The 26,579-nt window shown below is 41.8% G+C and overlaps 2 protein-coding genes across 7 annotated transcripts in view; one reads left to right on the top strand and one right to left on the bottom strand.

Annotated features, from left to right (window-relative positions):
• The window catches only part of Yars1 (tyrosyl-tRNA synthetase 1), a 29,754-nt gene extending 25,032 nt beyond the window's left edge, over positions 1-4,722 (bottom strand). Inside the window, exon 1 of the mRNA XM_036178928.1 lies at positions 4,485-4,722. Within this exon, the coding sequence (XP_036034821.1) occupies positions 4,485-4,649 (165 nt within the window). The 5' untranslated portion in view covers positions 4,650-4,722. The remainder of the gene's footprint in view (positions 1-4,484) is intronic.
• A 161-nt stretch (positions 4,723-4,883) lies between these two features.
• The window catches only part of LOC118578200 (S100P binding protein), a 39,950-nt gene continuing 18,254 nt past the window's right edge, over positions 4,884-26,579 (top strand). For 2 of the 6 annotated variants that reach the window (XM_036178934.1, XM_036178933.1), the window contains exons 1-6: positions 4,884-4,991; positions 12,128-12,244; positions 13,303-14,102; positions 14,516-14,598; positions 16,222-16,313; positions 26,339-26,366. In XM_036178934.1, the coding sequence (XP_036034827.1) occupies positions 13,305-14,102; positions 14,516-14,598; positions 16,222-16,313; positions 26,339-26,343 (978 nt within the window). In that variant the 5' untranslated portion in view covers positions 4,884-4,991; positions 12,128-12,244; positions 13,303-13,304 and the 3' untranslated portion in view covers positions 26,344-26,366. Of the gene's footprint in view, positions 4,992-5,022; positions 5,310-12,127; positions 12,245-13,302; positions 14,103-14,515; positions 14,599-16,221; positions 16,314-26,338; positions 26,367-26,579 lie in introns of those variants that run through there. The other 4 variants (XM_036178929.1, XM_036178931.1, XM_036178930.1 and 1 more) reach the window with 4 other exon arrangements.

Genomic DNA, 26,579 nt, shown 5'->3' with positions numbered 1-26,579 from the left:
CTAAGTGCATCACAGCCCACCGGCCCTGCTTGTCACACTAGGCAAGCACTTTAAAAAAAAATTTTTTTTTATTATTTATTATGTATTCAGTGTTCAGTCTGCATTTGTGCCTGCAGGCCAGAAGAGGGCACCAGATCTCATTATTGATGGTTGAGAACCACCGTGTGGTTGCTAGGAATTGAACTCAGGACCTCTGGAAGAGCAGCCAGTGCTCTTAACTTCTGAGCTATCTCTCCAGCCCACAAGGAAAGCACTTTATCAACACAGCTACACATCATGTCTAGTTCCACCTAAATTACTCCCTTTGGTTGCTTTAAAACATTACAGTATACATCACTGTATGGCTTTTGTAGGTTTTAAACATGGTTGGAGATATGGCTCAGGGGGTGGAGTGTTTGCCTGATGTGAAGAAAACACTGGGTTTGATCCTCAGCACCAAATAAAATAAGGTGTGATGATGGTAAGGCACACATCTGTAATGCCTGAAGGCCATCCTGGATTATATAAGAAACTATCTCAAAATCCAAAAGTTAGAAAAAACAAAGATTTAGTACAATTATTAATTCAATCATTCCTAGTATTTGGGAGAATGGTAAATGAGCATCAGCTTCATTGTTTTCAATGATTTATGACTTTAAGTTACATGTATGTATGTACATATGTCTATTGGTGTGTACAAGTGCCTTTGAAGCCCATTCAACTTCCTTGGTGCTGGAGTTACAGGCAGTTGTAAGCTACCTGATGTGGGTGCTGGGAACTGATCTTGGGTCCTATGCAAGAGTAGTACACACTCTTAATTGCTGAGCTGCCTCTTTAGGACCCCAAAGTAAGTTTCAAGTGAAGCCAGGTACCTTGAACTACGCAAAGAGACCATGTGGTAATATCTGCTTCTGAAAATACCTTCTGCTTTCAAAGATAGAACTTTTCCCAGACCTAGCTGCAGTTAATATGCCTTGAGACCACTGAAGGCTGTGCATTAAGTCTGCTATCCTATTGTGTACTCGATCTGCTGTCCTACTGTGTACTCAGTCTATGCAAGCTTAACCTGCCTTTAAGAGAGCAATGCAACCAACCTTACTTGCCTTGAATCCTCCATGCAGTCAGCTTTTACAACCCATGCTAAACGCAGAGCTGTTTTACTCTTAAGTTATATACTTTTCCATGCCCTGACTCAGAATGTGTGTGTGTGTGTGTGTGTGTGTGTTTGAGCGCTGTTCTGTGTCAATGAAGTAACTTCTTCCTTTGTAGAACTCTGCTAAAGATCTCTGTAGAAAAATGTCCCTCACTCCCTTGCTATGCCATATTTCTGCTTTGGTCAGTAAATTTGGAGCAAACCCTTTGTTAGAGACAAGCAACAGAAACCAGACAACAGACAAGCCACAGACCACAAACTACAGACAGATGGAAGACACAGGGAGAGAAGTAGAGAGTTCAAATTTTGGCTTCTCTCTTGGTCTAAACTATTCTAAGAGGAAGTATCTTTCTCTAATCCCTCAACTCTACCATTGACGTAAGCTCTGTCTCAAAAAACCAAAGCAAAACAAAACAAAACAAAACCCAACAAGTAAGTTGTGAGTAAAATAACTCCAATGTCCGTCAGTTAGTGAATGGATAAATGCAATGTGGTATGTGCACAGAGTGGAGTATTAGCCTCAGAAAGGAGTGAGGAAGGCAGACTGCAGGGGTGTGTGTGTGTACTCTGAAGGTAGATCAGACCCAATTACTCTTAGCCTGGCTCAAGTGAGAGAAGGGGCTCCCAGGTCCCAGATGTCTGACCTGAGCCTCAATAGCTGCTAGTAGGTATCATTTCCTTTTCTTTTCAAAGACTTATTTAATTATGTGTATCTGTGTATGGGTGTCTGTATATGAGTACAGGTGCCTGCAGAAACCCGAGGCATCAGATCCCTTGGAGTTTTAGGTGGCTGCAGGATACCTGGTGTAGGTGTGGGGAAATGAACTTGGGTTCTCTGCAAGAATGGCAAGTGTTCTTAACCATGGAGCTATCTCTCCAGCCCCGCATTTTGTTTTTCAAATAAGATTTACTTTGTCTCAAAAGCCAAAGCACAATAAATAAAGAGCAGAGGCATCTGCTCCTTGTCTCAGCAGTGTCCATGTCTCCGTTTCTGGAAGTGTCTGGGCACTGTTTGCTCTCACTCTCTGCTTCAGGGTGTCTTTGGCTCTGGGTTTCTATTTCCCTCCTAACTCTCTTCTACACACCAGAGCCCTTTCCCACAAGGGAAGCAGTTTCCTGGAAGAGACCAAAGGTCAGAATAAGCCAGTGAGATGAGGAAAGAACACGGGAGACCTGGAGAGGGGAGAGAACGTGGAAGGGAAGAAGGAAGAGGGTGGAGGAGGCCATGCTGGGAAAGGAGGGGAGCTGGAGCAGGGAGTGAGTAGCAGGCAAGTGAGAAAGCTTGAAGGCAAGGGGGAGGCTGGGGAGGGAGGAGCTAGGGGCAGAAAAACAGGAGGAATGAAATGCCAATAGGAACAACAACACAGCCGTGTCTGTGAACACTAGTCTGTGAACAGAGCAGACACCAATGGGCACGTGTTATAATGTTCTAGTCACAGGCACTGTGCAGGAGAGGTATATACTGAGAGACAGAAAGTTGATATTACTTCCTTAGGGCTGGGGGGCAGGGGTGGGTAATGGCAGTGACAGCTAATGTCACAAGTTTTTCTTTTCCTTTGAGATAGGGTCTCATGAAGCTGACCTGAAACTCCTGATCTTCCTGCTTACACCTCCCAAGTGCTGGGGTTACAGGCGTGTGCCGCCATGCTCAGGCTGGTTCACATCTTCTGGGGGAGACAAAAATATTCTAGAACCCCGACCTTGTGGATATAGAAAAATTGGCTAAATCGTACCCTTTAAAGGGGCGAACGGTGGTGGCGCACACCTTTAATCCCAGCACTCAGGAGGCAGAGCCAGGTGGGTCTCTGTGAGTTCGAGGCCAGCCTGGTCTCCAAATCGAGTTCCAGGAAAGGCGCAAAGCTACACAGAAAAACCCTGTCTCGAAAACCCACAAAAATTAAATAAATAAATAAAAATAAAGGGGCGAATGTCTTTAAAGACAGGGTCTCCATACGTAGCCCTAGCTAGCTATGTAAACTAGGCTGGGGGAAGTGATCCCCCTGTCTCTGCCTCTCAGGAGCTGAAATTACAGGTAGCATGTACTACCACACCCAGGATCAGTGCATTACAGCTTAAAAAAAAATAAACAAATTAAGGTCAGAAAGACGCTTTGGTGGTGCAATTGCCCTTATTGTAAGTCTAATCCAGTCTTTATCTGGCTTGTAAAAGAAAATTTACAAGGCCCCGTGACTTGGCTCCTGCCTGCCTCTCTTAAACGAGCAAGTCAAACAACAGCGATAAGTGTTGTGGAGGAACATGAGAGACAAGGGTCTTAAGAGCAAGGGTGGAGACAGTTCTGCTGGCAAGGGTCTGTCTGAGCAGCACGTTGCTTGCTCCACTCCTGATAAATCAGTCTTCTTGGAGCAAGGGTATGTGAGGGCCCTGAAGACTCAGCCCAGACCCTCACAGTTGCTCTACCAAGTGAGCTACACCCCCAGCCTTCTCTCTGAAGCACAATTTTCTTGCTACCCTTGAGTCTTCCCTTCCCTCTGCCTGAAATTGCTTCTCCGGATTTTTTTTTTTTTTTTGGGGGGGGGGGGGGTTCCGAGACAGTAGCTTTGGAGCCTGTCCTGGACTAGCTCTGTAGACCAGGCTGGCCTCGAACTCACAGAGATCCACCTGCCTCTGCCTCCCGACTGCTGGGATTACAGGCGTGCGCCACCACCGCCAGGCGCGCTTCTCCGGATTTCTCTGGTTAACCCCTACACTTTAGTTGCTGACAACAAAAGCACCTAGGCAGAGAAGGGAAGAGGCACATGTGGGGCGCGGTGTGGAGGACACTTCCTCAGAGGAAGCCTTCTCTATTTCTTAAGTGTGTATGTATCCACGGAGGCCAGAGGGGGGTGTCAGATCCCTGTTGAACTGCCTGACATACACGCTGGGAACCAAACCCGGGTCCTCTGAGCCGTCTCTTCAGCCCACCCTCCCCCATTTCTGTTCGGAACTCCAGTCACAGGAACTTGCTTTACTTGCCTCACCTTTAGTGTTTTGAGTTCCGAGTCGTTCTAAATTTCTAGTTCTCTCCACAAGAGCCCTGGGAGGACACGGCCCTAACTCCCCAGATATGCGCCCGGCATATCACAGGACGGGTGGAATGGGGTTCTTAGCTCCAGAGTGGCTACAGCACAAGATAAGTGCACACAAAAGGTGAGTCCGCTGTGGTTTCTTCTGCACCCTGGGAATGGCTGCTTGATTGACTTACTGGTCGACTGACTAGTAGTAGAGAGGGCTTTAGAGTCGCCCGGGCGCGGAGGCCGAGGCCCTACACACTGAGGACCCAGGGTTGGGCTGGGGATCACTGGACGTAAGAGTCCCCAGTACCCAACGGCGCATTCCAACCCCAAGGCCCGACCTGCAGGTTCCGGGTGATCAGGTGCAGCTTCTCTTCAGGGCTAGGGGCATCCCCCATGGCTCCGCTTTCTCCGCTTCCCGCGCTCAGCTGGCCCCCGCGCCCTTTCCTCGCTCGCCGCCGTCGCCGCGTGCCGGGAACTGTCACGCTAGTCCCTTCAGGTTGCATCAGCTGAGCTCGTAGCTCCGCTTGCTACGCCTAGATTCTCTTCCGCCCTGGAGTAGCACGGAGTCGTCAGGAGCAGCAGAGTGTCGAACGGATCGATGAAACAGGAAGGGGCGGAGCCACCAGGCAGGGTAGGCGGTGCGGAAGGCGGGGTTGGGCAGGCTGCCCGGGATGCAACCTTCTCGGGGGCGGGGCGGTTTCCTGCCAATCACTGTCTGCTTGCCCTCCCCCTGGTGTTGGCCTCGCTGCCTCGGGGTGGGGGAGGTCGAGAAGGGGGCGATAAAATGGCGCAGGGGGCGGAGTGAGGTGCAGCCGTTCGCCCAGGCTTTGGCCCGGCTTCCGGAGGTGAAAAGCGGGCGGGGACGAAGGGTGGGCTTTCGTCCTCTGGGCGCTGGGCCGGGGTCGCCTGTTGCTTCTCCACGGGGCCGCGAACACCGTCTGCCCCCCCGCGAGGGGTAGGGAGGCCCTCGTCTGGCTGAGGGAAGGGCCGGCTCTGGCTCCTGAGGTGATGGCGGGCGGGGAGGCTGGCCCTGCCCCCCACCTCCACGTCCGTGGGCGAGTGACGCCCCTCGTCCCGGTGCGGGGCAGAGCTGTCAGGTCCGCGGGCCGCCGGCCCTGCCGCTGGGGAAGGGTCTGGCCGGCCCGCCCGGTGCTCGCGCCGCGGTGGGTGTTGCTGGGGAGAGCCAGGGTGGCGGGCTTCCCGCGGCGCGCCGGGCCGGGAGAGGACGAGCCGCTCCCGGCGACTGCGGGCCGCAGCCTGCCGAGCTGTGGCCGTGGGCGTCTGTGGCCCCCGGGGTTGGGTGCACCGCCCGAGGCGGCGGGGACCGGTGGCGCCCCGCGGGGAGGGGCACGGGGCAAACCCGCGCTTCTCCCGCTACCCGCGGGGAGGCGAGTGCTCGCCCGCGCAAGTGGGAGGAGGGAAGTGCCGAGGCCCTGGGCGCTGGCAGTGCTGCTGCAGGCGAGGCCAGGCGGGGTCCTTGGGAAGGCATCCCTGGGCCACCCTTGCTCTGTCATCCAGGGCCTTAGGGAACGCTCCCGACGTCCCAGGGTGAGCCCGGAAGAGGGCCGCCTAGAGAGGACCTAGTTGACTGGCCGCTCTCATTTTTGGTTTTTGTTTTTGTTTTTTGTTAAGGGCCTAAGCTTTAACAGACCATTTTTTATAAAGGAAACCTGTTGCTTCAGTTTAGAAAAATCCTGCTGCCTGGGCCGATGTGGGACTCTTGGCACCCTGCTCTCTCGGGAGTTGTTACCCAAAGCAGAGATCTCCAAAGGAGTTGTCTTTCCATGTTTACAGTGTTTGCAGAATTCTTTTGGATAATTTCAGTTCACTTTGTTTTGTTTGGTTTTTTTAAATTGGGTCCATTGTAAGGGTAAAGCTTTCTTGTGGGTGCTGTGTGCTTCACGTGTATTGTGTTTCGGAGAGATTGGAACTTGAAGGGCCAGTGAGGAGCCCCCTCCTTTGCAAAGTGATCCCTGCTTTTGGCCCTGCATATCAATCAGTCCCAGTTTGGTGATGGTTGTGGTTTTAGAGCCTTGAAAGAGGATGTGTAGTGTATACATCTGGCGCTGGAGTTTTACTGTCCTAAATAGAATGAGGCTTTGTGCTCTAAGGCAATAGGTTTTTTGAGGTAAGGTAAAAATAGATAGGGAACCAGTTTCTGAGGTTGCAGCCCGGAGGTTAGAGAACAGAAAGAAGTGGGTGGACAGGTGAGAGGCGTGCAAGGACAGAATAGGGTCACACAGAGATGTGGAGCAGGAGAATTGAGAGAATTTGGAAATATTCTTCCCCTAAAAATAAAGAAGCCTCCATATTTAAAGGGTTTACCAGCAAGTGCCAAGTGCTGGTGCTGGTAGCATGGAAGAGAAGCAATTGTGGAGCTTAGAGACAGGGTCTCCCTATGTACCCCTGGCTAGCCTGGAACTCAGCTCCACCTGCCTGTCTTCCAAATGTTGAGATTAAAGGCGTGGACCACCGTGCCTTGAAGGTTTTCCTCCCTTGAAAATTCAAATTGACCTTATCTCAAACACTGCCCTTCCCCTCCCACCTTTCTTGTGGGAAGCCCTTACTGGTTTGGAATTGGAAATGGAGCCTCTGGTAGCCTTGAACTCACCCTCCTAAATGATAGGAATACAGATGAGTGGGCTCATTTATATTGACGTTCAGACTTCAAATGAATGAGGTCTTTGAATTTTTGCCCAGTGCCTGTAATACAAAGATATTTCTGGGGCCATTAATTTTGAAGACTTTACCTGATATTTCAGTTATCCATCCACTCTGGTTTAGTGACAACATGGTTAAATGTTTCACTAAGTAGATTATACTGAATAATTTCTAAAATGGGTCTGGGCGAAGTTTCTTACCAGTTTAGTCTTTTTCCTACCATTCCTGTGCTTAAGATTGTTCGGTTGATATGCAGATTGAGGGCTGAAATAATAACCGTAGCCACCACTTCTTAATTGTATCTGTAGTGTACTAAGTGCCTTATGTTCATAGTCTTTACTTGATTCTTGTTAAAAACCTTGTGGACTGATATACTGTGAAGTTTCCTATTTTGTAGGGGGAAATATTTGAGACTTGGAGTATTTGGTGTATTTTTTACACTGGCTTTGTAACTTAATTTTTGTTGTGGTTTTTTTTTTTTTCCTTTCCTTTTGAGATAGGGTCTCTTGCCCTGGCTGGCCCAGAACTGTAGACCAGGCTGACATTGAACTCACAGAGATCCACCACACCCAACCTATAATTTTAAGGCCAGCCTGGTCTACATAGTGAGTACCAAGCCAACCAGGCATACCACATAGTAAGACACATAAAAGGATCAAAATTTAAAAAAAAAAATTTTTTTTTGGTTGTTCAAGACAGGGTTTCTCTGTATAGCTGGCTGTCTTGGAACTTGGTCTGTAGACCAGGCTGGCCTTGAACTCAGAGATCTACCTGCCTCTGTCTCCTGAGTGCTGGGATTAAAGGCATGAGTCATCACCACCTGGCTCCAATTTTTTTTTTTTTTTTAAATTGATTTCTGTAGTATATGGTGTGTGAATTTCTGTGCATTATGCATGGTGTGGGAGTAGAGGTCCAAAAAACCTAGTCAGTTCTTTTCTTCCATCTTTACCTGGGTACTGGAGATCGAGTTCAGATTGCCAGGGGGGGGTGGGGAGTACCTTTACTCACTGAGCTATCTACCTATCCCTAAAAGTATTTTTTAAATTACATATTCCAAACATATAAAAACTTAAGAGCCGGGCGTTGGTGGCGCATGCCTTTAATCCCAGCACTCCGGAGGCAGAGCCAGGTGGATCTCTGTGAGTTCAAGGCCAGCCTGGGCTACAAAGCGAGTTCCAGGAAAGGCGCAAAGCTACACAGGGAAACCCTGTCTCAAAAAACAAAACAAAACAAAACAAACAAAACTTAAGCAAGGTAGCATAGTAATGGTTATACTTACTGTCCAAGTTTATTTTCCATCTCCATTGTTGGATTTTTTTGTTACTGATTAAAAAACAAAACTCTTGGTATGGTTCCCATAGTTCTAGGACTTGGGAGGCAGAGGAAGAAAGGAGAATCAGGAATTCAGGTCATTCTTTGCTACATCCTTGGAAAGTTTCAGGATAGCCTGGGCTACAGAAAGTCTGATCCATGTCTCCTTGCCATTCTTGTTTCCATGTACTACCAGAAGAAGTTCTTGCTCTCCTGAATGTGGTGGTTTTTATTGTTGTGAATATTTTTATAATTTCATGATATGTGTATATATTCGTAGAAACTTGTCTTTAATTGCAGTGAGTAAAGGTAGGAAATCTTTAGAAGACATGTCGGCCTGTTGCAGTTTTAGGTCTGATTTAGATGCTGCTTGGTTTGCTTTTTCTTAAGCCTGAAAAATAGGAATAAGATAATTATAAATTTGAACAAGAGTTTAAAGTTTTATTAATTTATGTGTATAGATTTTTATACCTGTATATATGCCTGCACCGTGTATGTCTGGTGCCTGCAGAGATCAGAAGAGGATATAGGATTCCTTGGAACCAGAGTTACAGACAGTTGTGGGTGCTGGGAATGGTACCCAGGTCCCCTAGAAAAGCAGTCAGTGCTTTTAACCATTGAGCCACTTCTCCAGTTCCTGAGCAGGATATTTTAGGATACAGAATTCTTATTTATAAATAAAGTGATATAATGCCTGAGCTTTGTTTCAAAATAATCCAGTAAAGGAGAGAAATGAATGGCGTGAGAGACCAGCAATGGGTTGGTAGTTTGGGTGCTGAGTGTTGACTATGGAGGTCCATTATGTTACAAGTTTTTGTTGTTGTTGTGTTTTGTTTTGAGGCAGGGTTTCTATGTATCCCTGGCTATTCTGGAATTCTCCATGTAGACCAGGCTGGCCTCAAATTTAAAGAGCTCCATCCTCCTGTCTCTGCCTCCCAAGTGCTGGGATTAAAGGCATGCACCACCATGCCAGGCCTACTTACTTGTTTTAAATTATAATAAATAAATAAAAGAATTTTTGAAGTTCAGGAAAGTTTACAAAGAGAATTTTCTGTCTCTCTGTTTGTATGTATATAATACTATTTGGATGCTATTTTGGGACACAATGAGAGAAGCTCAAAGGAGTCAGTTTTGAGTCTTTGGATGATGGGTGACATCTGGGAGGTCAAGGGCAGCTTCTGATGCATTTTAAGGTAGTTTAAATTGTTTTTCCAAGTAATAAAAATCCATCTTCAATATCTACATATTCTAATAGTTTATTAGCAAGCATACTAAATTTAGAAGGCCTAGGTTTGGATTCTTAATTTTTCCATTTGCTAACTGACCCTAGAGGCAAGTCTGTCACAAAAGAGAGGAAAAAAATTGCCTTTGCAGTTAAGTTAGTCTTTGGTTTGGATTCTTGTCCTAGCATTGTTATCTAGAGAGCTTACTTTATTTCTCCCAGCTTTCACTGTGAAAATGTATTGAACACTACATTTGGCCAAGCAAGTGGTTGAACTATATATATTTTTTGGAGTGATTGGGATGAGGGGGCAGTGGTCCAGAACGGGCTTCTAAGAAATGAAGTTGTGAACTGGGTGGTAATGTGGTGCATACCTTTAATCCCAGCACTCGGCTCTACAAATCAAGTTCCAGAACAGCCAGAGCTACACAAGGAAACCCTGTCTCAAAAAAACAAAAACAAAAACAAAAAGTTGCTTGTTGAGCTCAGTGTCTGTGGCATTATGTTTAATAATCTGAAATTGTTTTTTGGGGGGTGATGGTGGTGATAATCCTTGCTGTGTAGCCCATTCTGGTTTCCAAGTAAGGGGATTATAGTGTGCATTACTGCAGCTGGCACAAGTTTCTTTCTTTTTCTTCTTTTCTTTTTGATTTTTGAGACATGATTTCTTTGTGTAACAGCCATACTGTCCTGGAACTTACTCTGTAGACAGGCTAGCCTCGAACTCACAGAGATCCACCTGTCTCTGCCTCTCAAGTGTTGAGATCAAAGGTGTGAGCCACCACTGTCCAAGACATGAGGTTTCTTAAACTTAAAAAACAATACTTGAACTTTTCTAAAAGTAAGCATTGTTGCTGCTGTCAAAAAAGATGATTTTCATCTATAAAATAGCTTAGTTAGTGGGCCAAAAAATTACTTTATTTCCTTTTTTTGATACAGAATATGTTTTGAGGCTGTAGCTTTGGCTGGCTCACTATGTAGATCAGGCTGACCTTGAACTCGGAGTTTGCTTGCTTCTGAGTGCTGGGATTAAAGGCATGCACCACCATGCATGCTTGGCCCGTCACTCTGAGATAACGAGATTCTTTCTAGTTATAAAATGCTGTATTTTCTCCTCTTTTCTCTTTAGTGCTTTATTGTCTTTACCATTTTATATTTTCTCATATTAGAACTTCATTTTTGGTGTTCTTGCTAATAAGATTATATGTTGACAGGCCTGATGGTGCATGCACACCTTTAATCCCAGCACTCGGGATGCAGAGGCATGTGGATCTCTGAGTCTGAGGTCAGCCTGGTCTACACATTGAGTTCCAGAAGAGCCAGGACTACACAGAAAAACCCTGTCATGAAAAGCAAAACAAAAACCAACCAACAAACAAAAAAACAAGCAAAATTAATGTTCTGGGAGGTTAGGAATCATATTTATTTCTTAAAAATTATAGAGACATACAGTGTAGTTCAGAAAATTATTGCTGAAGGGATACACGAATTAAAGCTGAAAGTGAAGGTCTGATATAGAGGGCAGTAAAGTGAAGGAAATTTCACAGTGTAAAAAGCTAGAAAGGAAACCAGTGTAGAGGTAATTCCTTTAATCCTGACACTTGGGAGGTGGAGGGAGGAGGATCAATTCAAGACCATCATCCTCCACTACATAGTGATTTAGATGCCAGCCTGAACTATCTGAGACTCTCAGAAATCAAGCGCTTGCCTAGTATGAGCAAAGCCTTCTTCTGGATCCCCAGTATCACTTAAAGTAGGTGTGGTGGTGTGGGCTCTAATCTCAGCCCCCTTATGTATGCTAAGCAAGCACTAAACTATTCAGCCATATCCCTTACCCCCACACTAGGTTTCAATTATACACATAAACATTCAAATAGAAAAAGAATAGAACGATGTTGATGCTTGACCCTGTGCTTGGTAATAATAATTTTTGTGTTTATATCTTTGTTGACTTTTTGTTGTTATTGTTTTGGTTTTTTGGTCTTGTTTTGTTTTTTGTTTTTGCTTTTTTAAGACAGGGTTTCTTTATGTAACAGTCCTGACTGTCCTGGAAGACTAGGCTGGCCTCAAACTCGCAGAGATCTACTTGCCTCTGCCTCTTGAGTTCTGGAACCACCCCCACTGGCTTTTCTTTGTATTTTATATATATTAAAAATGAGGGGGCTGGAGAGATGGCTCAGTGGTTAAGAGCACTGACTGCTCTTCCAGAGGTCCTGAGTTCAATTCCCAGCACCCACATAGTGGTTCACAAACCATCTGTAATGAGATCTGGTGCCTTCTTCTGGCCTGCAGGGACACATGCTGTATACATAATAATAATAAATAAATCTTTTTTAAAAATTAAAAAAAAATGAGGAAGGGGGTTGATTGGTTTTTGGTATGATTATAATTTTTAGAATTTGGTAGTGTCTTTGACATGGCCTAGTCCTCCTTCTCCAACCCTTTTCCATTTTACAAGGAAACAAATCCAGGTGGTTAAGTGACTACTGGATAGAGTGAGGTCTTAGAATTCTCAGGCCTTATTTACCCCACTAAAGCAGACAATAGTCTTAGGAAAGTGCCAGTTGTTGGGAGGAACTGAACCAGTTCTTAGTTGCATAATTTTTTCTTCTAAAGATTTTTCTTTGGTGTTCTTCACTGAAAATAATCCAGCTTGCTGGTATTTAAAAAAAAAAAATCAAGATAAAAATTAATAGATGGAACACCTTGAAGCATAATGCCGTTGACTTTGTAATTAGCAGAGTTGAAAGTGATGAGAAGATCCTTTAATTTTCTTTGTGCCTGCAGGAAGGTGGGAGTCAATCACTTTGACAAGTCTCCTGAAAGGAACAGCCAGCAGGAGCTGACACCTCTTTCCATTTGGTCTCGTGGTAAAGGCAGAGATTGCTCCAGCAGCTCCACACAGTATGGAAGACATTTTAATTTTTGTTTTTTGAAACAAGGTCTTACTGTATAGCTCTGGCTGACCCGTAACATTCACCTGCTTTTACCTCCTGAGTGCTGGGATTAAAGGCATGTACCACTATACCCAGCAACATTTATCTACCTCCCTCTCCTAATTTTTTTTAAACAATTTCATTTCATTAAAAAAAAAAATACATGTTTCAGTTGGTCACAGGCCTGGAATTCCAGTTTCTATGGAGGCTGAGGCAGGAGGATTGTAAATTCAAGGTTTGGTTGTGCTACAGAGCAAGTTAGGTACAGTCTGGGCATCTTAGTAAGACACTATCTAAAATTAAAAAGTAAAAATAGTCTGGAGATGTAATTTGGTGTAGAGAGCTTGAATTGCATGCATGAGGCTCCAGGTTCAGTCACCAGAACAATAAAGTAATATGTGTTTTCTTTTTTAAAAGTGTAGACTCTGTATCTAAACATTAAAAAAACATTTAAAACATTTTGCTTATGTATTCTAGTCATCCATTGCAGTACATATAAAGCTACATTAATGTGCTTTTAAATAGTTGAAAGTTTTTGACATGAATGTCTTGTGATGTTATTAAACATTTCTCTTAGAAGTAGACATTTTAGGTTGCCTCTAGTATTTGACTACTTTGAATAATACTGCTTTGGAGATCCTTGTATGTTTTTGTGTATATTTGTAGTAGGTAGTTCTATGTGGTAAATTTCTAGAAGTGAGATTGCTAGATCAGATGATATTGCCATGTTACTCTTCACAAAATAGTATATTAACTTATGCTCCTAACTAGTAGTTGGTAGCTCACCAACTCTGATTATCATTCATCTTAATTTTTGTCATTATGTTCAGAAAAAAATGTATCTTACTCAAACATTTATTTCCATAATGCTTGTAAGGATAATATCTTAATTATTTCTCAAGTTACAAATCACAGTGCAGGCACAGGATTTGGGATACTAGGGTGCTTCTCTCTATTTATATAGTAAATTGGAGTTGGTTTAAGGTATTTCTTGTTTTTCAGCAAGACTTCCTCATGTTTTTCCAGATATGACGTGCTCACTATTGCCCTCTGAACAGTCTTCTGGTACCTCTCTTTTGCCTAAAGACAACGCCTCATTTTCTTGGGGTTCCTCGGATGAAGATGAATTGGATGACTCCTTGTTGGAGTTTTCTGATGGGGAGGAAGATGATGGCCACTTCAGTTTCACAGAGGAAGAGATTGAGATGCTCTTGAAGGATGATGATGGTGGGCATGATGAGTATGGACAGAGAAAGTGTCAAATTCTACCTGTTACTCCTCAAGAAAATGCTTTGTACAGCTTGGGACCAGCAGCTGAGACCACCCCTGGCTTTTTCAAACTACCTCAACTAAGTACATCAGTTGGTCATGGACCAACTCCTAGTAAATCATTAAACAGACACTTTGTACTTGAAAAGAATCTTATAAAAGTAACTGTTGTTGCACCATTTAATCCAACAGTTTGTGATCCTGTGCTTGATAAGGACAAGATCGATTCCTCCAAAGAAAAACCTGCCTCCCTTGGGGAACAGCCGAGAGAAGATGATCTTCATCCTAGTGAGAATAAACGTTGCACTGAACCGGAAGGGGTCAGTCCCAGTAACTCTGCTTGGGATGGGCCCCTGCTTTCTTCTCCTTCAAACAATAACTCCGAACAAACTGCCTCTGATAAAAATATACCTGAAAGTAAGAAACCTACTCCTGTGTTCTCTCAGATCTCCAACCATTCAGAGGTACCTAACAGGGGATCGTCCTGGAAAAATAGTGGATCACATAAATCAGGTTGTGAAATGAGGAATCCAGTTGTGTCCAGTTCATCAAACAGAGTAAGTACGTTTTTTTCAAGACACAGTAGAAAGAAAATTATTTTCCTTCAAAAAGAGTTCCTATGTACTTAACTGTGCAGTAGAGTATATGACTAGCTTGCACTAGCTTCAGTCCCTAATCCCAAAAGAGGAATGAAGCTTGCTGGGGCGGCGGTGGCGCACGCTTTTAATCCAGCACTCGGGAGGCAGAGGCAGGCGGATCTCTGAGTTCGAGGCCAGCCTGGGCTACAGAGTGAGTTCCAGGACAGCCAGGACTGTTTCACAGAGAAACCCTGTCTTGAAAAACAAAACAACAAAGAAATTATATTCTCAGCTATAAGATACAGCTGAAGTTTATAAAAGTTACTTATAACTAGTAATTATCTTTCCTACTGTATTCCTTCTTTCTGCTCTGGAAAACAACAACAAATCAGCATGCTTTTGACAAGGATTCTGGGGAGGTGAAAGGTGAGAGAAGACTAGGCAAAGTCATTCCTGTTCTCCAAACCAGAACCAGGTAATGTAATAAATAACCATTCTAGTTTCTGGTGGTTCTCTCTCATCTCTTTCTTTCCTTCCCACTATCTTAAAGTGTGTGTATGGGGAGTGGCGTGGGGGGCTGGAGGGCAGGAAATCCTGCAGGAAGAATAAGCAAACTTGAAATTCCTAAGCTACCTATTTGTGTTACCTTGAGCAAATCAAATAATCTCTCACTTCAGTTTCTGTGTCAGTAAAATGAAGCTAATGATGCCTTCTCTACACCCTCACAAGGTTATTTTGAAAGTACAAAAGACATATTAGTAAAACACTATATAAGTACAAAATTTCTTCCTTGTATGAGGAGGCCTGATCACATATTTTGTAAGAAGTCAGAATATTAACCCAAAATGGTTAACATTACTTAGAAAATCACGTAGTCTTCTCTTTTCTTGCATCCAATTGGGAACAAATATTAGTTAGGGATGCAGATTTGAGGCTTTTTTTTGTTGTTGCCAGGAGATGGCAGTATCTGAACATGGGCATTTTCAATCGAATGTACTGGAAAAGCTACTTTATAGGTTGAATCCAATTGCTTTACTTACAATAAAGTTGAAAAAAGGTTTATTTATTTTTATAATGTACTTACGGCATATTTATTCTGCTTTCAACATTTTAAAAATGACATAAGATTATTTGCTACTAAATTTTTGTTTTGTGAATTCTCTCTTATTTCTTTTTTCACATAATAGAGGAAGGTCTGTCAATTTTTTTCCTTTTTTTGAGATTTTATCTTTATTTTTTGTATATACTGTTTTACTTAGGTATGTTTGTATACCATATGTGTACAGTGCCCACAGAAGCCAGAAGAGGGTATCAAATCCTCTGGAGCTGGAGTTACAGTTGTGAGCTGCTATGTGGGTAATAGGAATTGAACCACAGGTCCTCTAGAAGAGCAGCCAGCATTGTTAACTGCTGAGCTATCTCTCCAGCCCCACTTTGTGAATTCCTTAAGAGTGAAATTAAACCAAAACACACAAATCAGGCTACTTGGAATACTAATGAATTTACAGTGTCAGTGTTTTCATCCACTGACTCCATACAGAGCTATCAATATGAGTGAGGACCAGAAATTGCTCTTGGCCAACATCATAGTTGCCTTAATCTCATCTAACTTTTTCTATTTGGCTCAGTGAGGTTGGCTAAACTTGAATTACTCAATAAATGCTTCCTCTTTATGAGCTACTTCACTTTTACCTTCTGATATTCTATGTTATCAGGAATTACATTTCTTTTTTTCCTTTACTTCTAAACTCTATACTTGATTTTGGTTTGTACTGACTACTAACATTGCCTTCTCTGTCACTGGATCTTTTTTGGTTTTTTTGAAACAGGGTTTCTCTGTGTAGTTTTGGTGCCTGTCCTGGAACTCACTTTGTAGACCAGGCTGGCCTTGAACTCACAGAGATCCGCCTGGCTCTGCCTCCCAAGGGCTGGGATTAAAGGTGTGCACCATCACTGCCTGACTTGTCACTGGATCTTAAAAGAGAATTTACCTTTGAAAGTTCGTTGTTTTAACTTTCATCAATATGTGACTTTTTTCCAGAGCACTGTATTCATGGTTCTAATGGACTATTTTTCCTCCTTGTTTGCTTTCTTCAAGGATGTTTTCACAATCAGATCTAGAAAAACAAAAGGACATTTATCTCAGCAAAGTCATTGCTCATATAGAAGACCCAGACGACTCTAACCAAGGTAACATGGTGACCAAAGAGTGGCTTATGAAACATGGATTGAGGTTCCATGGTGATGAACTTACACTGGGGTGTTGTTTTGAATTTTCTTAAATTGAAGAAAGAAGAAAACTTCCTTATCCTAAGATTTACTTCAAAGGCTTTTTTAAGCAGATAATTGTGGAAAGTGGTTTGGCTAACAAGTATTAGAGAAGGGACTCAGGCCATTGATTTTCTCCCCTGTAGTTAAGGGCTATAACGCAGATCTTAAATTTTTTTTTTTAAACTGAAGATTGTCATTATTTTTATTTTGTCTATTAAATAGAAGTAAATGAAGTGATATTCCTCACTAATCATTGTTTTGGGACTTTTAAATGTGGAATAATTTTCCTTGTTGCCTTTTACTTTTAAATGTGAAAAGTAAGCATTTCAAGCTTCTCAATACAAGCTCTTGAAATTCTACACTATGTTCTAGATCTTTCAAGCTAATCTCCACTTACTTCATTAGAAGTTGTTGTAACCCAATGTAGAGAAATTCTTTCTTCACCTCTCAGGATACTGTACTGTTTTATTCAATTTTACCTAGTGGCTGAAGGTAAATTTCTAAAGAGAAAGGAGCAGAATTGAAGGCATAGGATGTTAGGAGGTTTTATACTGATATAAGAATTCTTCCCACTGAGTGGCGGTGGCTCAGGCGCACGCCTTTAATCCCAGCACTTGGGAGGCAGAGCCAGGTGGAATCTCTGCGAGTTCGAGGACAGCCTGGTCTACAGTGTGAGATCCAGGACAGCCCTGTCTTTAAAAAAAAAAAAAAAAAAAAAAAGAATTCTTCCCATAAAGGTCACTCTGTCTTTTGAAATGTTTAGGTATTTCCTTGTTCAGCAGACTTTTGTGGAATACTTCTACATTTTGTGGAATACTTCTACAAATGTTAAGTTTGAAAATTAGGAAGAGTAGCAGTGGGTCTTGCTTGGCCTGCTGGGAATTCCTAGTTTAGAGGAAATCATTACACTACAATAATAATTAGTTTTCTAAAGAAATACACTTAAAAGTCATGTAGAAATGAGGAGGGACTCTTCAGTTTGGTTTGGGGAGAATGGAGATGACTGGGAAAGATGTCCTAGGTGTATTCCATAGAAAAGGCGTTGGACTCCAGACCTGTTCTGGGGAAGGTTTTAGGGACGTTGTTCTGCAGCGAAGAGTCTCCTTTCTCCTGAAAAGTCCTGGGTTAGTAGTTTCTGTTTTTAAGGCTATAGATGAAAGGTAAAATGCTGACATCCATCAGGAGAAATTCTTAAAAATAAATCTTTCTTTTTTTACTCAAGATTTTACAAGGCAATTAGATATCACTGGATGTGTTCATTTCTTAGCCCTCTGCTTGTGAAATCTTTTTGCTTGGACTGTTACGTCTGTTGGAAGTAAAGATATTTTTCCCACCCATATCATTGGAGGGCAGGCTTTAAAGAGATTTGTGCATCTTCAAGCTTGTTAAAAACAAAAAACCCTAGTTGTTATTTTTCTCCTTCTGAGATGACTTTTATAGGCTAGGAGTTGGCACTGATACCTAGTTATATTTTCCTTTTTCATTGAGGTGTTGAGTGAAAATTTCCCGTGCAAAGCAAGGTGCAATTGCTTGTACTTCAGCCTCTCTCCATTTGCTCTCTCATTCAGCAATTTCTCTTTCAAAATTACTACAATTTATATCTTCTTTTCAAAGAATAGCTAGAAACACAGTGGGAAAGCAATAGACTTTAGTGGTTGAAAAAATAAAAGTCTAGAGTTAACTTCTAGGTTTATTTTTTTAATTATATTTTATTTCTAATGCGTGTGTGGAGAACAACTTTTAGGCGTCTGTTTTCTCCACCATGTCGGTCACAGGTAGTGAACTTAGGTCATTGGACATAGCAGTAAGTGCCTGATGAGCCATCCCACAGGCACAGCGTCTAGGTTATATCCTGGCACTACTGTTGGCTAAATGGGATCTTGAGCCACTCAAAACTTGTTTGCAAAGTGAGAATAATGTAGTTTAGCTTGTGTGAAACATAATTACCTATGCAAATATAAGTATAATATATAAGGACAGTATTTTGCTCAAGCTAGTACAATTTCAGCTAATAGAATTTATTTTAAATACAATTATTGACAAGAAAATTTGGGACTGGCATGATGGCTTTGTGGTTAAAAACACTTCCTGCTTTTGCAGAGGTCCTAGATTTTTTTCCCAGAGCCCACATGACAGTGCAAACTAATGTATAGAAAAACAAAACAAAACTCTCTAACTCCAGTTCCAGGGAATCTGATGCCCTCTTCTTGCCCCTGCTAGGACTAAGCTTGTATTTGGTACACATACATGTGTTCAGGTGAACACTCATACACATACAATAAAACTAAAATCTTCTCAAATAAAATGAAATAGCTTTGACAAAAATATTGATGAATGAAGCTGAGTTGCTGGTGGACTGAGTCATTCAGGAGAACTGAAGAATGCCACTTAAGGATGCAATGAAGCCTTGAAGGAGCAGGGGGCAGCCTTAGGGATTGAACCCTAGCAACATTCAAGGCTTCACCCGCATCCTCGCGTGTCTCTCTTTCCTCAGTCATCCTGCATGACTCAGTTTACCAGCATTTGGTGTCCAGGACTGGAGGTAAGTACTCTCATGCTTAAGAGAGAACTCCAGGATTTTGGCAGGGACATGGGGAATTCCCTGTCTCAGGAGCAGCAATATGTGCAGTTGTTAAAATGTTTACTATGAGGAAATGGAGCAAAAGTGAAAGGAAAGAGATCACTGAGCTTGTTGTATTAATTAAAAGACATTGTTACTGGCTTCAGGCAACTCCTCATGTTGAGCTTTGAGGTGAGCTCGTCAGCGAGGGGAGTTTATACCATTAAAGACTTGGTCTTTATGTCATGTAATTCCCAGTGCTCTGGGGCTGCTGCTGCAGAAGAGGAGTCAGAAAAGGCTGGGTCAGCTGTAGAAATGCAAGGAGGAAGGAGGACATTCTGGCTAGCAGCTGTCAGTCATCAGAGGAGAGTGTTTCTCCAGAGGAAGATGACAGTGAGGAGAGCCAGGATGAAGGAGAATCTCCTCCTCCTCCTCCTCCTCCTCCTCCTCCTCCTCCTCCTCCTCCTCCTCCTCCTCCTCCTCCTCCAGACAAGACAGACTCACGCAAAGGGGAAGAATTGACTGCACAACTGCAAAAATTACAGATACAAATAGAATAGCTCCAGAGACAAAATAATAACGGAAGAGAAAAGGTTCCTCCCAGTCGAAAAAAAGGGAAAATGTTTAATCAAAGACTTCCTTATGAAGGCATTGAGGAATGGTTGCCTAAGGTCATAAAGATACCACCTCAGGTGTTCCCAGTTACTATGCAGCAAGTGCCCACAAATAATCAATATCCTCAGGGTTATATTGAGATTGATTGGAGATCTGCAAAAATGACAGATTTGAGGCAGTTTAAGGAAGCAGTGGCATATGGAATGCATTCACCCTATTTTTAGGCAGATTTTAAATAAATAACTGGACTACTCAGAATAGGATTACTCTAAAAGATTCAAAGGAATTAATGGCAGCTGGACTCCAAGCTCTCTGGCTGTTAGCTGCCTGTCAGCCCTTTCTGCCCAGGGCTCACCAGCACAGAGCGGCAACATCTGAATCCCAAGGAATGGTGGGCGGGGCTCCAGTGCTAGAGCATGCTACATCTGGCCCAGAATTTAGAATTTTCTTGTGGTTTGCTTGGTTTTGGTTTAAATGTTTTTTGTTTTTCCCTCATAGTGGAAATAACTCAATATTAAAGGTACCTTTATGGGAAATGTTTTTGTTTTGTTTTTCCCTTATATTTGGAATAACTCAATGTCAGTGGTCCCTTCATGGGAGAAAAAAATTAAAACAAACCCAAATTCTACTACAGAAACAAATGCAGCCATAACATAAAGTGCTAAGCCAATTTCCAGGGGTATTAATCATTATATGGAAGATGTTCTCTTCTCCTGATCATCTAATTAATGCTTAAATGAATGCTTAATTTTCATAGTAAGTAAACTGAAAGAGCAAAATGCACAATTTTGAACTATGTCCTTGGGTATGCTCTTGTCTGTTTGTCACTACTGAGGACTGGCTATGCTCTTTAAGTTGCTTTCTGGAAACTCTTGGTTAAATTGTATAAAAGTGTCCACCTGAAGCAGAGCAGGTTATTAGCTTATTAAGTAATGTGATTGTTAAGGCAGAAGCTCATAGAAATAATCTCTTACTGATAAAGAGCCTACAAAAGTTATTTTTCCACTAAATAAAATACAGGTAAATTGTTCTATACTATTAATAATTGACAGGTCACATTAACATGTTACTTGATAGCTATAAAAAATCTTTTTTTAAGATTTTATGAAAACAATGGGTATTGCTAAAGTTATATCTTAATATCATATAGATATTGCTTTTAATGCTTTTCTAGATGGCTCTTGCAAAGGACTAAGAGCATGTTTACACACAAATTCCACATGCTCCACATAAAAGGTTGTGCCCACTCTGGGTAGCTCAAAAGTCTAAACTCTATAATCAATCAGCTTTTATTAGGTGTTTCTCAGCCACTGAAGATTTTAGTAGACTTTGCTGTCAATTTAAGTTTGGCTGATAGTTTATTGGACGGACTAAGAAGAATCAGTCTTATAATGGATAGCTTTGGAACCCTAGTTTGCACATCCTAATCCAAAATGAGTATCCTGAAGGAAGATTGAGGCTCCACATTAACTGAACTCATTTATAAATTAACACATGAAGGATTGAGATGCACTGAGAATGGAAATCGACTTAACTTGAGAGAAAGAATGTTGCAGAAGGATTATGAATATAAAATGGATATAACGAAGCAGGGCAGCGGTGGTACAGGCCTTTAATCCCAGCACTCAGGAGGCAGAGGCAGGCGGATCTCTGAGTTTGAGGCCAGCTTGGGCTACCAAGTGAGTTCCAGGAAAGGCACCAAAACTACACAGAGAAACCCTGTCTCGAAAAACCAAAAAAAAGGGGAAAAAGTCTTAGTGTACTCCTTCAGCTCAGTTTCCTTGCTTTAATAATAATAATAAAGTAAGATCCAATCTTATTGAAACATGACAGTAATACTGAACTGCTGGTCTCTAGAGAAAAACCTGCCTAGGAGGAAAGCCAGGAGCAGCTGTAGCTGTTACTAGTAACGGGCAGCATCTTCTTAATCCTAACGAACCCTCTGCTTTTTAGACTAAGGAGACAACAGCAAGTTTCCAAGATCTTTTAGAGTAGAATGGACTTTTGTATGATGATAAATTCCTAAGGTTATAAAGGTATATTCAGGTTAACAAAAACAAAAACAAAAACAAAAAAAAAACAACAAAAAAAACCTTAAAGATGTATGTCAAATCTGTAAAATCCTCTTATAAAAGTTGCTTTTTTTTTTTTTGGTTTTTTGAGACAGGGTTTCTCTGTAGCTTTGGAGCCTGTCCTGGACTAGCTCTGTAGACCAGGCTGGCCTCGAACTCACAGAGATCCACCTGTCTCTGCCTCCCCAGTGCTGGGATTACAGGCGTGCGCCGCCACCACCTGGCTTAAAAGTTGCTTTTTGTAAACTGTTAAAGAAAATTAAGACATACACACACATTAATGGTCAGTCACCTTAAATGACCAATTTTTTTTTTAATGTGCTCAGAACTAACTTTGTAGTTATGCTAAATATAAATTTAATTCATTTATAAGGACAAACTTTGGCTTTCTATATATGTTTTCAAGGTTAAGCCTAAAGCAAGTAACTAAAAACAAAGTTTGTTAAAAATCAGGTGTGCTTAATAGATGGTCCTCAAACTCCTCAGAGATCTGCTAAATATGACATTTAAAATGTTTAATAAAAGGCTTCCTATGGGGGCTGGAGAGATGGCTCAGAGGTTAAGAGCACTGTCTGCTCTTCCAGAGGTCCTGAGTTCAATTCCCAGCAACCATATGGTGGCTCACAACCATCGGTAATGAGATCTGATGCCCTCTTCTGGCCTGAAGGCATACATGCAGACAGAACACTATATGCATAATAAATAAATAAATCTTTTTAAAAAAAAGGCTTTCTGTGCAGTTTGGATTATACTTCCTACAGTAAACTATAATTTCATCTGAAGCATATTTATTGACTGTTATATAAAAACTAATTTTAGAGCAATCCAAGTTTCTCATACCAGAGCCCCTGATCTAATCTATGTGTTTCTTGCACAGGAATATCTCACCTGTGCAACCTCAGGCTTTATCGTGCACTGTTTGCAGTACTTGGTAATCTAAGACTTCCTGGTTTGCCAAGAGCATCTTCTGACTAAGATCATGCAAAGGCATAATTCAAAAAACCACCTCTATAAATCATAGAATACAATCACTATTTTTCACAATAATTTCTTCAAAGCCTAAGTACCTCTAAAAACAATTATTGTGTTCTGATGTTAAACCAGATACAATGACTCTACTAGATTTTTACTACACTGAGTTATGAGTACATAAGAGTATATAAGGTATCCCTCCCCCCTTTTTAAAACTACTGTATATATTAGAAATGTTCTGTATGAGATTTTAAAAACTTGACTTTTAAAAATTCTTCTTTGACATCTAATAATTTTTTCCTGTCTAGTTATTCTAAAAATTTCTTGTGTCTCTGACTTTTTTCTTTCTTTTTTTTTTTTTTTTTTGGTTTTTCAAGACAGGGTTTCTCTGTGTAGTTTTGCGCCTTTCCTGGAACTTACTTGGTAAACCAGGCTGGCTTCGAACTTACAGAGATCCACCTGGCTCTGCCTCCTGAGTGCTGGGATTAAAGGCATGCGCCACCACTGCCTGGCTGGCTGTCTCTGACATTTTTATCTTCTTTTCAATAATCCAGTTATGGTATTAAGTTTGTTGCTGTTGTTATTGCTTTTAAATTGTATTTATTACTGTTGTACAGTTGTGTATGATACATAGGGTATATACCGTGGCTTGAATGTGTTGGACAAATGGCAGCTTTTTGGAGTCAGTTCTTTCCTCCCACATTTGTGCAGGTTCAAATAAACTGGATTTCATTATATAAATAGCAAGTAAATGCCTTTACCCACCAAGCCATTTCACCAGCTCTTCATTTTCCGTGTGTGTGTGTGTGTGTGTGTGTGTGTGTGTGTCTGTCTGTCTGTCTGTTTGTCTGTCTGTGTGTGTGTGTCTGTGTGTGTGCACGTGTACATGCTCACACACATGTACACTTGAGCATACACATGTATGTGGAAGCCTGGGATTGATAATCTGATGTCTTCCTTTTCATTCTGCACCCTACTTTTTGAGACAGGCTCTTTCACTGAACATGGAGCTGACTGCCATTTTAGCTAGACTGGCTGTCCAGCAAACCCTTGGGATCCACTTTTTTTAAATCTCGCCACTGCTGGAGTTACAGACATTTACTGTGTTGCTCAGCTCTTTTTACATGGGTATTGGGGATCCAAATTCAGGTCCTTATGTTGTGCATAAGGTTTTGTGTCACTTTCCCTATACAATAGTCACAGTATACATATGCACAGTCTTAAGTTTTTTGGGAGATTCTTTAAGATGGAGTTTCATGTATGCCAGGCTAGCCTCTTACCACTGTGTAGCCAAGGATGAGCTTGAACTTTTTAGACAAGAGTTTATTGTTTGTCTCTGGCTGGCCTGGAACTTGATATATAAGAACAGGCTGGCCTTGAATTCACAGACAGCTTTCTGCCTGTTTCTTGAGTACTAGGATAAAGGAATTTCTTAACCACCTGCCTTTACCTTCTGAGTGCTGGAATTACAGATACACAACATGCTAGGTTTATAAGTGCTAGGGTTGGAGTTCAGTGCTTTGAGCTTGGCAAGCTGTCTTCCCATTGAGCTACACCCCCAGTGTCTTAGTTACTTTTTTTTTTTTTTGAGCTGAGGATCGAACCCTTGTGCTTGCCAGGCAAGTGCTCTACCACTGCGCTAAATCCTCAACCCCTTAGTTACTTTTCTATTGCTATGAAGAGACACCGTGACCAACATAACTCTTAGAAAATAAAGCTTTTAATGGGGGGCTGCTTACAGTTTCAGAAGGTAGGTCCACAATCATGGTGGGAAGCAGACAGGCATAGCACGGAACAGTAGCTGAGAGCTTTACATCCTTATTTACAGACAACAGGCGGAGAGAGACAGTGGGCATAGTGAAGGCTTTTGAAAACTAAAAGCACACCCACAGTGACACACCTCTTCCAAGGCCACACCTCCTCACCCTTCCCAAACAGTTCCACTAACTGGGGACCAAGCATTCAAACATGAGACTCTATAGGGGTATTCTCACTCACACCACCACACCCAGCCACTCAAGTTTGTAGATTTTTGTAATCCATATTTCAAATGAGGAAAGCACTGACACAGTCTTCATCTTCCTTGTTTTGTGTGATTGTTTCTTTTTGAGATAGGGCTTCACAGTGCATCCTAGACTGTCCTTGAACTCACAGCCTCCCAACCTCTCAATCCATACTTCCACCTAGAAACATCAAAATTAATGTTTGATACTGTTTTTTCTATAAAGTAGAGCCTAAAGAGGGAATATCTTAATTTGTAAATTGCTTTTTGTGTGTGTGTGAGGGTGGTTTGAGTTTTGAGTTTTGGTTTTTTGTGTAGTCCTGGAACTCAACTCTGTAGTCCAGGCTGCCCTCAAACTAAGAGATCCACTAACTCTGCCACCTTAATGCTGGAATCAAAGGTGTGTGCCACCACTATCCGGCTATATACCTTAAATACACCACTATGTATTTCCATGTTAACTATTCTACATTTAAATGTTTTTTGTTTTTGAGACAAGATCTTGCTGTATTTTCCAGCCTGTCCTCAATCTTGCAATTTATAATCCTCCTTAGTGCTGGGATTACTTGGATAAATCACTATACCTGATTTACACATTAATATTTTTAGCCAAGGGCCAGTTAGATAGCTCAGTGAGTAAGGGTGCTTGCTGCATTAGCCTGGTGGTGTGAGTTAAATCCCCAGAATCATGTCAAAGTGTAAGGAGAGAACTAACTCCACAAAAGTCTAACCTCCACAGATGTGCCATGAGATATGCACCTACACATATCATCATACACACATCCAGTAATTTAAAAACAAGGGTCTTGTCAGGCAGTGGTGCTATACACCTTCAATCCCAGCCCTCAGGAGAGAGACAGAGGCTGGTAGATCTTTCAGTTTGAGGCCAGACTGGTCTACAGAGTGAGTTCCAGGACAGCCAGGACTACACAGAAAAACCCTGTCTTGAAAAACCAGAACAAATAAAATAAACAAGGGTCTTAGAAATGGCTCAGTGGTTGAGCGTACTTAACTACTTTTGCAGAAGACCAGGTTTAGTTCCCAGCACCCACATGGCAGCTCACAATCTTTTGTAATTCCAGTTCAGGGATCCACTGTCATCTGCTGGCCTTTGCTAGCACCAGGCATGCACCTAGTGTACATACGTGTTGGCCAGCAATTCTCAACCTCCTATTGCTGCGACCCTTTATACAGTTCCTTATGTTGTGGTGACTCCCCCAACCATAAAATTATTTTCATTGGTACTTCATAACTAATTTTGCTTCTGTTATGAATTATAATGTAAATATTTGTTTCCCACTGGTCTTAGGATCTGTGAAATGGTTGCAACCCACAGGTTGAGAATCACTGATATAGGCAAACACATAAAATAAAAAGAAACCTTTAAATAATAAGTAAAATAAATAAATGAGGAAGTAAATAAATAAGATATATAGTCAAGAGTGGGTGATGGCACATACCTGTAATCCCAGTATTTAGGAGTCTGGACTATAGAGTACCCACCCCTCCCCCTTAAATACATAAATGCAAAGTTTTTAAAAAGTAGTGTTTGAGGGCAGCCTGTATTACATAAAATCCTGTCTCAAAATACCACAATAAATTCTGTATTGATTACAAAGTATTCTATCTCGGAGTATTAGATTGTATATATTTATTTTCATTAGTAATGTTGTAGTGAACATTTTGGTCAATAAATGTTTATGTACGACTCTTATTTCTATAGGATGAATGCCTAGAAGTGGAATTACTAGGTAAAGTATATAAACATTTAAAAAATTCTTGTTATATGTTACCACTTGTCCTGATCAAACACTGAAGTTAATTTTTATTGTCATTGATAGATAAATTTAATGTTTTATTTTAATTAGTAGGGTTAAATTTTTATGTTCATTCATTATTTATTTATTTATTTATTTTGTTTTTTGAGACAGGGTTTCTCTGTGTAGCTTTGCGCATTTCCTGGA

The sequence above is a fragment of the Onychomys torridus genome, chromosome 2 (genome assembly GCF_903995425.1).
Source record: "Onychomys torridus chromosome 2, mOncTor1.1, whole genome shotgun sequence".
NCBI lineage: Eukaryota > Metazoa > Chordata > Mammalia > Rodentia > Cricetidae > Onychomys > Onychomys torridus.
The sequence above is the reverse complement of the archived record's forward strand: the minus strand, read 5'-3'. Positions and strand labels throughout refer to the sequence as shown.